This window comes from Athene cunicularia (assembly GCF_003259725.1).
Source record: "Athene cunicularia isolate RWA chromosome 3 unlocalized genomic scaffold, athCun1 chr3_part1, whole genome shotgun sequence".
In the NCBI taxonomy this organism is placed as follows: domain Eukaryota; kingdom Metazoa; phylum Chordata; class Aves; order Strigiformes; family Strigidae; genus Athene; species Athene cunicularia.
The window spans coordinates 100,714,808-100,728,010 of NW_020799097.1; the positions used below are offsets into that span (position 1 = coordinate 100,714,808).

The window sequence follows — 13,203 nt, forward strand, 5'->3', positions numbered from 1 at the left end:
AGGCCTGTTTGGGCATGTGATAGGGGGAGAAGGGCATGCTGGAGATCCCCTGAGCAGGACCCTGGTCTGAGCTGGTTCCTGCAGCTCCAGTGGGAGCTGACCCCACTCCTCTGTTCCTCAAGCTGCCCTGATGCTATCCAGGCAGTGCTGCCCCTTGGGCCAGTGTATTTTGTAGTGGCACCACGCTGACTGACTGTCTTGGCTGCGTCTGCCTCTGGGAATGGCTCTGGCGTTACAGCAGGTGCTTCTGGCTGGAGTAACCCCGGGCTGGAGTGTGTTGCTGCAGCCTTTTCTGGTCATCTCTCCTCTGTTCCCCAGGCATGGGTGGGGGTCTCAGCTGCAGCAGGGAAGGGCGCCTGCTGTCACCCAGGGGCCAAGTGTCGGCGTGTGGAGCCAGGGTGAGTTCCAGCTGTCTGGGGATTAGCAGCAGGGAGCCACGTACAACGTAGGTGCTGACGCAAACCCGCCTGTGTGAGGGAATCTCAGTCTCCCCTCCCCTTGGCATGAGCCAGCAGCCTCCTGAGGAGATGACCCGGGACCTGCACATAGTTCCCCTCTGAGGTCACCTACTACAATGTTATGGAGCTTGGCCCCAGCCTCTGCATGTGGCACATTTGAAGTGGCTAGCCAGTGATTCAGGGGACATGTTTTGCTTTTTAAAAGTGTTTGTTCCTGACCACGTCTCTGCTTATCAAATTAATTGCCCACCTGGGAGCTTTACTTGGTTCCTGTCAGCAACGCGTTACAAGGGCGACATGCAAATACACTCTTGTATGAGGAGTGGCTGTGCCGAGGGCCAGTTTACAGATGGAAGGGCAGACTGTCACCCTGGATTTTTCATACTGTTTGAAGATGTGGGAAAAGGAAGATCAATAATCTGAGTTGTATCAAGCTTCAACACTGTTCCCTTTTGGGACTGTGGGAGTTTGATGTTGGTATCGAATGGGGGGGTTCCCACAGATCTGGGGATGGTGGTCTCTCTTCTGGTGTGCTGACCTGAACACTGTTGTGGTTTTTCTTTTTCCCTCTCAAGCATGGTTAAGAGTCAGGCCCTGCCCTGCATGAACTATTGCACCTTATTCTCCAAGTGTTGAAATGGGCTCTGGCAGCATTGACTGTTTTTGGGGCACAGTGAGAATAAATTTGTGGTTGCAAGAAAGCACTTGCCCTGTCAGTTAAAAAAACCTGCTAAAGATGTCTTATGGGTGTAATTGTGCATGCTCCCTTCCCAGTGCTGTTGTTGCCTTAATGCAGTGCACACCAGATACTTAACAAACGGGCAACCCTCCGTGGAGCGCTTTCCCATCAGCTTTAAAACCCACTTCTCAGGGAACTATTTTCATCATGTGGTGCTCGGGATTTACTGCAACGGCCGTTATGGCTCGCTGGGCATGAGCAGACGATCAGATTTGATGGACAAACCTTTAACTTACCGAACTCTGAGCGACCTCATCTTTGAATTTGAAGACTCCTATAAAAAGTACTTGCATACAGTCAAAAAAGTAAAAATCGGATTATATGTCCCACATGAGCCGCACAGCTTTCAGCCCATTGAGTGGAAACAGCTGGTCCTCAACGTATCCAAAATGATGCGCACAGAAGTCAGGAAGGAGCTGGAAAAGTTTGCCAGGGATATGAGGATGAAGGTAGGTCCATGTGCCTGGGTGGTGGAGTCGGAGGGCTCTGTACCTTGTCCCATCCTGCAGAGATTGGTCTAGCTCCATGTCAGCAGACTGACCCTGCCCTGAGATTAAGGTGGTATCAGGTGGACTGGGGGTGTGCTTACATCTGTCTCAGTGATTCTCCCACAGGGTTTGGTGTGTTTTCAAGCTATTTTTTGGTTCAAGGATCTTCCCTTCAGCCTAGGAAACACTATAACCCTGACCATCAAATTGCTGTTGCCCAGTTTGCTTTTTTCACTGACTGCGGAAGAAGGTGGCTAGGTGGAACCAGCGTGGCTGGGGCTGGTGGGGTGGGTGGCCTGGTTGCAGGATCTCTACTCTTTGCACCATGGCAAGGGATGCCATGGGACAGCTGTGTCAATGATTGCTTCTCCTTGTGGGGCATGCCGGTGGGCTTGCCCTGCGCTGCCTTATGTCCACCACCCTTGGCCAAATCGCAAAGTAGGCTACATGGGAAGGATGAGGAGAGCAAGTCCCTGACAGGCTGATACTTCTCTGCTAGTTGGTCAGACTGAAGAGCCCAGAGGGAAATGATGGCGAGATAGGGCAGGCTGCCGGCAGGCTGGAGGGTTTGGCTGCCCTTGGGGCTGAGGGGTGTCCCTGACCGTGCCTCTGGGGCTGGCATGGGCAAGGAGCTGGTTGTGGTCACGGTGGAAGGGGATTTGGTGCCTTTCCAACCCGCCGCTGGCAGCAGGAGCAGAGCAGGTGTGTTGCTAAGTATAGGGCTGGCTCTCGTGGAGAGGCATGCAGCATCGCATCCAAGTTATTCTGGGTTCCCATCCCCTGCCCTGCTGAGGAATGGCTCCTGCATAGCAGCTGTGTGCCTTTTTGGCTGAGGCCCTTGCCCCCTTGCCCTGACCTTGGAATGCGTGTCACCAGTGGCATCATAGCCCTTATGTCCTGCTGCCACCTCTCCTGCCCTGCCAAGGAGTTTTGAGCGCCAACTTGTACCACACTGTCACCTTAATCACATGCGCTTGATTACAGATATAGTGAGGTGGGTTTTTTTTTTTCCTCTCTTCTCTATTCATGCATTTTTAATACCATCTAGAGAGCAAACAGCTGAGGCAGGCTCTAGCTGTAGAAGTCGTTATGGGTGGATGACTTACTGAACTTAGTACTTGCTTTTGATAGAGGGACCAGCTCTTGTCTGTGTATTGAGCTGTGACATTTAGGTCCAGTCCTTGTAAGTGCCTCAGGGCCAGGACCACAGCTCTGAACCCTTGAAGGCTGAAGACCCTACATCCGCCTCTTCCCTTGAGTTAATTCGGAATTTGAGCCACTTGATTCAGAGGGCTTCCACTGTGAGGGGGCTGACTTCGGAGGATCAAGTCTTAAAAATAGCCTGGAGTGTTGTGCTGATGGTCTTCTGAGCTTGGAGGGCCTGGGGACTGCAGGCAAGTTGGAGACCTACGGAAAAGTCCCACTGACACAGAGAGTTCAACTGCCATCCTGGGAGACAATAACCTCTGTGGAGAGGAAAGCTGGAGAGGGAGATTTGGCTGTGTGAGTTTCCTTCAGCTAAGGCTCAAAGCTGTTTTTCTTATCTCTTGCTGTTGCCAGCTCTGAAGAGAGCTGTGAATGGGACCTCTTTTCAGTATTTAGCTGGGAACTGAATTGGTGATGCCAACTGATTTTATCAGGGAGCCCCAGAACAACTATCACATGATAACAGCTTTGGGCTCCTCTTAACCTGGGCAGAGTTTGAATAAGCCTCAAGGGATTGAAGTCTCTTTGTGTGCTGTCCCTACTGCTGTATGAGGCTCTTTATTTTTATTTTTGGTGAATTATTGCCTTTATTGAATGCCTTTTCCTTCCTTCCCCCATCTCTCACAGATTCTGAAACCCTCAAGTGCCCACTCTCCTATGAAAGAGAGATCACGGGGTAAGTCGTTGTCCCCTCGCCGAAGGCAAGCCAGCCCTCAGAGACGAGTGTGCAGAAGAGACAAATCGTGAGTATTCCGGCTGCCATCACAGACGGGTCAGAAATAGAGGGTAATGACATACCGTTCTGTTGTACAAAACTTACATGTGCTCACTGGTGTATATAGAAAACTGCACCAGATATCTCCGTTTACTAGAGAGGCTCCAGAAGCTGCCAGTACTGCTGATGTCCTGGCACTGCTGTGCTTACTGCTGCCCCATTCATGGCCCTGCTGTGTAGTGTCCTTGGAGGCGCCACTGGCCTTTGCTTGTTTCAGTTCTACGAGGTGTTGGATGACTGAAGTTGGAAGTGTGGGTTTTGCTTTTTCTTTTTTCAGTCTCTATACAGTCCACTTTCTGGAGGAATTAACCTAGCCTGGTGTGCATGGGACCTGTACAGGAGGGAAGGTAGTTTGATCGGATTTAAGGGTGTTCAGACAGGTATTAAAAATGGGAGGATGTATGTGCTATTGGTGGTGGAGTGCCCTGCTGTCATGGTCACTGAGACAGAAACTGGATTCTCTGTGATGAGCCCTTGTATATAGAACTGTCCTGATGAGAGTGGGTTTTGCTGAGGACTGTCTGACTTACAGGGACAGTAAAAAAGTAAACTTTTTCTCTTCTTGTCAGAACAGAAATACAACTTGCATGGTATTCTTTGATTTTAATCAGTTTAAAAAAACCCAGACCACTTCCCTTGTGCGTAGCTAATAGTTGAACTGTGTGTGGAAAGATGGACTAATTGCATGCAATACCTCTAAATGGATAAAACCGAGCTTCCAGATCCTGGGCCTTTTCCAGCCACTGGCAAGTCACACTCCCATACCTTAGATGTGGAAGAGTTGAGTTCTAGCTGTACTGTTTCACGCCAGGAAGCTGACAACTGTGAAAGCCTATACCTAACCCAGACTAGTCACTTATTTATGGTTATCGCTTTTTAAATAGGCTCCCAGACTACTGTCTCAGCACTTATTTATTTATTTTAAAGCAGCTAACAAAGACATTAGACTAACCTTCTAAAGATAACTTCAAGATACTTTAGCAGCAGATGATTTCACAGCATGCTTTTATTTTTACATGTGAATTCACAGTCAGTCTATGATGCTGTACTTTGGGCTTCATCACTGAGAGTTCCTTGTTTAGTGCATGGGTAATTATAGTTGTAATGGGCTCAGTTGCTCCAGGCTTCTTCACCTCTTAGATTCACTTTGAGGGATGGTTTAATCTTTGGGTTTCTGATAGTGCTTCTGCAATTGCTGGAATGGATGATGTATGTCTTGATTGGCTTGGAGACTTGCCAGTTGGGCTGGTCTCCTGAGAGAGCTGCTGGGCATGTGGCTGCTTTGCAGTGGCTGATTCTTCCTTGGCAGCTTTGCTTTTCTAGGACAGAAAGACAAGTGAAGTACTGGTGGCCTTACAGGGGCTTCACCACCTGCTCAGTGGTTCTGCTGTGTTTCTCTGTGCCTAGAGCAAATTATATGTTATTCTGAAAGAAACCCTGGGTCACCATGATACAAGATCAGGTCCCAGCTATGGCATGATGCAGGGACCAGGAGACCAAGAGCAGACTCCACACACAAGACCTCCATCTTTCACTTTGGCAAAAGGCATTGAAACATCTCAGAGCGGGTGGAAGTTCTTGCAGCACATGCCTTGTGGCTGCGTGACAGCACTGCGGGTCATGCACAGCCCCCTTGCAAGCCTGGGCAGTATGCTTGGAAGGGGAGCGAAGAAGCTTTTGGCAGTCCAGGGCCCTCGAGCAGACCCAAGAGGCTATCTCTGTTAGAAGAGTGATGCCAGGGAGAAGAACTAGATTCTTGATGTTAAAATGATGCTTCTGTGCTGTGGCACTGGTGGTTCAAAGGCTGACTCTGCCTTTTGCCCCAGTGGGAGCGGTGCTGCAGAGTCATCTGCTGCTGTAGGGCATTCCTTTCTGATAATAAAACCCTTCCATTTCCAAAATTGAGATCAGCTGGTTTCTGCAACATGAGGTGTCTAAGACTGTTTTGCCAATTACTAGGCCTGGCATAGAGGACACAGCCAGCATAAAGATGAACCAATAACCAAATTGTATTTGATACAAAAGGGTCAGCACATGGGTGAGTACTGGGGGTACAAACAAGTCAGATATATATAATCAACATCAATCCCACTGACCTCAACAACACCACCACCACACGACCAACAATGGGTGGAATAAATGGTGAAATAGTCTCCCATAGAAGGGATGGGAGACAACCAAGTCAACAAGCCAAACACATAATTCCAAGGAAGCCACACACTGAATCTCTACACAGCCCACGTCTACAAAAGCCAGACCTGACTGTAGCCCAATCCCAGGGAGGCAGGAGGTCCTTCCCCAACAGGGAACTCTGCACAGTGTCTCCACCTCACAGACAGACACTGCCCCTTCCTGCAAGTGGTCCCAGCTTTTATCCCTCAGTGGGACACCTGACCCTTTATAACTTAATGTGGGACACCTGGGACTCATTTCCCTCATGGCTCTCCCTGCAAGGCCGGCCGCACCCTGGAGGGAAGCCTAAGGGTAAACTCATCACCCCTTTGTGAAGGGCTGTGGGAATCACCCATATGTCAACCTTAATTTGGGGCTTGGGGTTGAAACCCCAGCATTTCAGAGACCTGAAGGGGGAATGGCATCCCCTCATCAGGGATGAGCTGAATGACACATACTAGCATGTACAGTGGTTGATGGGGTGAGAAATACAAGAGGGGAAACTGGTTATTTTCTTCTATGTGTTGATGGATCTCTGAGAACCTAGTTGCAGTGAGAGGCCTTTGTGTTACACATAGAAAGACTTTCAGGGTTGCTAGGCTGAAATCCTAGCTAAAGAATGGCTGTGCTTATCAACACTGTGTTTTGTTTCTTTGTGGATCTCTAACTCACATGCTGTAATTACAGCTTTTTAGAGCTTGCAGGGGAGGGGGAGAGAAGTGTTTTGCTCTAGTGTGAGCTGGCAGGGACTGAATAACACATTCGTTTGAGAGGCTTCACCTGCTGATGACAAGCTGTTATTACAGCCGGGGTTTTGTCAACAATAAAATTATATGGGCCTGCTGGGAGAAATCTCCCAGTGAAAAATATGTGAACCGGAGTGTCTTTGCTGGATTGTTTCTGAAGGACAAAGGCTGAAGTGGTGCTTAAGGACTGAATTGCATTTTACAGCCTCAAGCCGTTTAACTTCTCATCCTGATTCCTTACTAGTTTCTTAGGTAAATGCCAGTGGTGGCTGCTAGCAAGCCCATGATAGTGTCTTAGTGTGGAAACACAGCTACCAGGCAGACAGGGTACATTGCAGGGAATGGGTGGCAATGCAATAAGCAGTATGTGCCAGTCTAGGAGACGGGTGTGTAGTTAAATTGCAGCTCATTCACTGAACTATGTAACAGTCCATGTGTTCTTAGACCACAGCTGGTGTGATCCTGCTAAGGGTGGCCAGGCAGGATGAATAAAGAGGATACAGGGTGGTGTGAATCTTTCTAGTAAGTCTGAAGCTTTACTGTGTCCACTTGTCCATCCTCTGAAATCCCAGAGGAGGCGGCTGTGGTATATTGCAAGCCACCATGCTGGAACAGGCAACGCATTGTTTCATCCTCAACAGAAGTGCTCGTTTGGGAGAATTGATATGAGTTTGGAAGGGAGTGTCATGCGGCAGCCTGAAGCAATCTCTGCTCTTAAGCGTCAGTTGGCTAGATCTGTTTCTTTTTTATACTGAGGTTTAAGACGTGCATGCTGTGTCATAGTAACACTGGCCTTGTGTCTGGCCTAATTTAACTGTTGAAAGGAAAATTCTCTTAGTCCATTATATTAGGATATACAAGGGGGCAGGATTATACTAGGATGTGCAAAAATCAGGCAGATCTAATGAATACTGTGTACCCAGCAGCTATGCACAGCGTATTCATCTGTTCATCGTCACGGCACTTTGGACAGGAGCTGCAATCTGATGGGCCACTACAGCACGGCTCCCTCACTTCAGAGGGGATGTTTGATGTCAGGTCATTTGCCAGCCAAGCAGAATAGGGGCTGCGGTGCCTCTGTTCCAACAAGTCCTTGCCTTTTCCTAAAACCGTATGGAGGACATTCTGTTTGTAGCTACAAGCTAGAGAGTTGTCATGGAGTAGTGGAAATGGGCATGTCGCCATGGGTGTGCTGTGACTCCCCATCTCTCTTGGATAATCAGGGAATGTAGAACCATTCAGGCATGCTTTAATTAAAACCATATTCTGGCTTTAATTAAAGGGAGGGAGGGAGGAAGAAAACAGTGGGAAGACGGATCCCTAAATTTGAGGGAGTGAGTGAGGGGAGGAAGGAAGGACACTGGAAACTTCATGCAGTGCATCTGTTGCTGGTCTCCAACTCCTACGCAAGCTCTGAGGGATGCAGCTTGTAGCTCGTTTTCTGGCTAGTCAAATCCCATCTGCTCTGAAGAAATAAAAGTGGAAAAATCCAAAGCATCTTACAATCATTTCTTCAGGCATGATCCCTTCCTGCAAGTGACAGAGACCAGTGAAGACTACTTCACTTCTGTGAAGTACTTAGAAACAAACACGAGGCAGGGTGCGGGCAGTACTGGAAAGAGGATGATGGGGTTATTAATAGAGGTGCTTGGATAAATGGCAAATAAAGAGGTTGTTTTCAATGTGTGACGAGGTAGAAGAGCATCAGGTGTCCATAGCAATGTCACCCACTCTTAGAGGCTGTGCAAATTCTCAGCAGAGATCTGGTGTTAGCAGCTCTGCTTTTTAAAAAAAAAAAAAAATAAAAATCACTGAATCAAAGAATTCAGAAATGTTTCTGAGGCTGTGTGTATGTGTAAGCTATACATCCCCACCTCCTGGGGCTGCAGCGGTACATCCCTTAGATGGGTGCCTGCACCCAGCAGTGTGGCACAGGCAGGGCAGGGCTGTCCCTGGCCTCACAGCCTGCCTGCTCCGTGCTGCGCCTCCCCTGGCCGTGCTGCCTGCCCAGGACCGTGTCGGCAGGAACGGGCAGGCAGTGTGTGATGACTAGGTAAGTGCCATCCTGGTGTGGGCACATCACAGGTCACATCTGCTGCATAATGAATGAAGAGTTAAGCACAAGAGCTGGAAATCAGGTCTGAGGAGCTGTAGGAAAGCACTGGAGCCATTAGCAGCTTTACATTGTGCTACTTGGGCTTTGGCTGTGTTTTTGCAGTGAGGCGGACATGCTGCAGCATCTACGAGGAGAAACGTGTATTTTAAACAATATCTTTCTTTAGAAAAGTAAACATCACCTTAGTGGGAAAACAGGTAAGAGCCTGAACTAAACTCAGGTTACATACCTCCATAGACTATAAATCCCCAAGATTGTTTTGGTTTGACTACTTTGGTGCAGAAGCTCTTTCATTCTTGCTAAGCAGGGGGAGACTGATTGTCCAGTCGCAAGGTTTCATTTTGTTCAGGTTGTTGATACACTTACACGTATGCTGTTAGGTCATTTATGTGTGCTTCCTCAAGTGAACGGCTGGACTGTATTGGAATGTAAGATGCCTGGAGACTGAAGGGAGTTCATCTTTTGTTTTCTAGTTGGGGGGCTCTAGCCCTTCATACAGGCCTAGCCAGGGGGAGAGGGCAGGTTCAGGGACAAACATGCTGTGGCCATGTGAGAGGCCTTGCCTGTTTGCTCTCACAAACAAACAGCTGTTTCCACTTTATTCTAAAGGCCAGAGTCTTGCTCTGCGGTAGATCATGGGAGGGATATGTCTAGTCTTAGCTACTCATTTAGGCCCTCTCTCAAATCAGGAGCGGGGGTGGTGTTGTGCTCCCAGGCTCAGATCACAGACCCCAGGATGGGACAATTTGTTTTTTGCTGGTGCTTGGCTTCAGAGGCAACCCACATGAGGAGCTTGGTCACACGAGCTTGTGTGACAAATACGCAGGATTGTGCTTATGATGAGAAAATTAGATCTAACCAGTCCTATTTTGAAGTAAACTGTTCCCGATTTGACAACTGCTCTCTCCGCTCCGGCACAGCAGTGTGGGACTGCTGGTGAGCAGTGCCCTCTTCCCTCCTTTGCTCGCAGGCCTGCGGTGGTGGACAAGAAAGGAGAGCTGGCTACGCTCAACGAGGTAGGCTACCAGCTCCGCATCTAACAAAGCCATACACCGGACAGAGGGCTTCCCTGGTGCTTCCCGCTGCACTTTACCTGCACTCCGTTGGAAGGAAAAAGGAATGGGACTATTTATTAACTTGTGGACTCTTACAAGAAAAGTTTTACCTAGGAAATAGAAGGGGGGGAATTTGGTTTTGGTGGCAGTATTTATTTTATTTCAATTTACAGAAAAGGCATCAGTGAAGAGAACCTAAAAAATGAGGTTTGTCAGGACACATGTGTTTTTTCCCTCCATCATGTAGCAGGTGACTCCAGTGGTGTGAGAGTTTCTTCAAATATAATTTCCCTGTACAAATATTAATTGAATTTGGGCATTGTGCAGGGTAGTAGCATTGGGATAACTAAGAAATCATATTCTTAGTGCTAAGATGTGCTAGGGTGCAGTGCAGTTAAAAAACCCCCATATTCAGCATTAATATTTAATTCAGCAATAAAAACAAGCAGTGCAGAAGTGGCGTGAGTTTTTAAAGTATCAACATTACCTCACTAAACTTAATAGATATGCAAAACTGTCAGTATTATTGTTTTGTAACTAATTTGTACTGTTTCCCAGCATTTCTGGTAGTATTAAAACAGCACTGGATGTTTTACTGCCACCTGTATTATTTTGTGCATGTTGCTGAAAGATGTTAAGTAATAGTAATATGCAAATGTATTCTTAAACATTGACGTGTTATTAGGCAAGATATGAGGTTTTGGTTTTTTAAAATGATGATAATTGATGAATAATGGATTTTTAAACTTTCGTAATTTTTTTTATACTTTGTCACAAGCTTTTAGTCTTTCCGGACTACACTGCTGAAGCACAAAATGTAGAGATTGCCATTTTGTAGAGACAAGTGTTCACCTATTGGTCTGTTTTTCTCATATATGTTCCTGGAGTAATGGAAAAAAATGTCAGAATTCCTAACCTGAGTCTATCTACTTTTCTTTCAGCATTTGTGTGTAACTTTGAACCTTGTCTTTGAAAGGCTGAGCAGTCTCAGATGATCATGCCTTGACATCTTATATTAAGATCAGACATTGCAGGCTGAAGTTAACCTTCTGCCGTGCTGCTGTAGGGAGTTTTTCCTGTATGTGTTGTAGTATCAACTGCTTAGTCATACCTGAATAAGGAAGCCTGTATGTCTGAAATAGCTGAAAATCAAGCTTGTGTGCTTCCTCCCTACTCAGTCCTGTTCTAAGGCTTAGCTAAGGACCTGTGGTGGACAGCAGCGTTCTCAAGTGATGCGGTAAGACTTTCATTGGAGTCCGCCACTCGCATTAGTGAAGTTCTCTGGAAGCATTTGAGTGCTGCATTGTTGAACGTATTTCATTAGGTGCCTAAACAGAAACTGGATTATTGTACAAGTCCAGCCTCTACCCTTTGTGCTGTGCTTATAGATGATACTGCCATGGGCCTTGTTGTACCTCCCCTCTGGGGCCATTACTTTTTTGGAATTTCAATGAATATAGGACATTGTAAGACAGTGACAATAATGCTTACTTGAACTGAATGATTTAAGCTCCTAGAACACTTATATCAACCAGCAACTGAATGGATATGGAAGGAGATGATTGCTTGTACACAGACCTCACTGACTTTTTTGAGCAATGAATCTCACCTACCTAGGACAGGAAGACAACACTGAGACCCAGCAACCTTCTACAAACAGTAAAAGGCTTTCTACTGATTAAACTTCAGAAGGTCTAAAGACTATTCAAATGTATTACACTTCTTTATATAAGATTACCATATCAATTACAGGGAGGCTTTCCCCATCCCTCTTTCTGCAAACTTTCCCACTCCTGTGTTCGCAGTAGGAATCTTTTTGTTGTTCAGGACTGAAATTGAAGAGAGGGAAACACTCTTTTGGTAGAAATTCTTGTGTAATTTGACATCAGCCACAGAGTTTTGGTTTTAAAGTTTTTTGTGCTGCTCAGTGTGTTGTGACCTGAACAATTTTTTTCATGTATTCCTTAGATTTCTCATGGGTAAAATGATGTGAAAAGCTTACTTTGATCAGCTGTATCCTATAGCACAAGGTTATCTGATATGTTGCAAGTTTTTTCTATGAAACCATGGTTTACTTCAGCTCAAGTAATGGTGGTTGGTATACAGTTTTTACCATTGTCCAGCACAATTAGTGTTACTATCTCTTAACCTCTAACGTATACTGCAACTTCTTAATGCTGTAGAGGTGTGTGACAAATGGTTCTTGTTTTGAAGTTCAGCTGAAATATTCTCCTGAAACTTGCTTATGATGGCATTTGTTTTAAGTGTGGCTATTAGTAACTCTTCTAACTTACTGCAGAGTGGTCAAATAGTGTAGAAAACATGCATGGTGTTCTGTTTTTTTAATCACTTGTATGTTTATGCACAGCATGAAACTTCAATAAAATATCATGGTAGTCTTTTTTTTTTTTTAATGATTTGGAGTCCTTTTTTGTTGTGTCCAGGTTTCTATTCCAGAAAAGGTCTAAGCCCTTTCTAAAATCAAACTAAACAAACTAAAGCAGATTTTTAAAAAAGATTGTTAAATACTTACCTCATTTATTATTCTACAAAGAAAGCACTTAATGTAAAGACCTTAAACCTACCCTATATATAACACATTAATGGTTACCTAAAGTCAGACTGAAGCAAGTCTCTAAACCCTGAGAATACATTGTTATAGAACAATAAACACCCCTGAACTAGCAGCACTGATGACTGAATCACGTCAAACAGCTTCTGCTTTTTTCTTTCAGTGGTACCTTGGTCTTTTCCCCATGTTACTGTCATCAAACTGGGAGAAAATGCTTGAGGTGACAGTTTTGGCTTTTGTAAAGGAAAGCAAATTATTATAGTTCTTTAATAATAACACATACTAAGGAAGTAGAACAACTGTCTTCCTGCCTCAGTGGTTTCATGTGGTTACCAGGGCAGTGGGGTATGTTATTCAGAAGGCCACCTTTACTACCTTGAGGAATCTGGCTGTTTTAAAATGTCAGAGCAGAATCTACTATCTGAATACAAGCCAAATATGGACACCATTGATCAGCAAGTCCAAAGCATTTTCTTTTAAAGGAGCATAAAACTTAAGCCTCAAACCATCATTTTAAGTAACTAGGTGTTTGGACAGGCCTGAATGCTGCTCTGTGTAAAAGAATTGATATGAAACCTCCATGTTGGCAGTGAGGCTTTAGATGAGCATGAAAAGTGATGCTCAAGTTAAGGCTTATTCTAGAGAACTTCTCTCTTACCCACCTTCCCCTACAGCAGTCTCTCTGCCAGCAGTGCTCTGGAGAAGCTGAGTCCACGTTTCTCTCTGCAGTAGAGACAACATGCAGTCCTCCAGGCTAGCAAAACTCCTTGCTCTTAACACAGGCTATACAGGTTGCTACAGCTGTAACCAGTATCTACCAGAAATTTGTTGATCTATCCATCAGCTCCAGTTGTAAAAATGATGATTTTAAGTATG

The 13,203-nt window shown here is 45.9% G+C and overlaps 1 protein-coding gene across 1 annotated transcript in view; it reads left to right on the forward strand.

Annotated features, from left to right (window-relative positions):
* Positions 1–12,162, forward strand: part of VASH2 (vasohibin 2) — a 31,389-nt gene extending 19,227 nt beyond the window's left edge. Inside the window, exons 5-7 of the mRNA XM_026844265.1 lie at positions 1,265–1,646; positions 3,519–3,634; positions 9,671–12,162. Coding sequence (XP_026700066.1) covers positions 1,265–1,646; positions 3,519–3,634; positions 9,671–9,740 — 568 coding nt within the window. The 3' untranslated portion in view covers positions 9,741–12,162. The remainder of the gene's footprint in view (positions 1–1,264; positions 1,647–3,518; positions 3,635–9,670) is intronic.
* Positions 12,163–13,203: the final 1,041 nt, after the last annotated feature.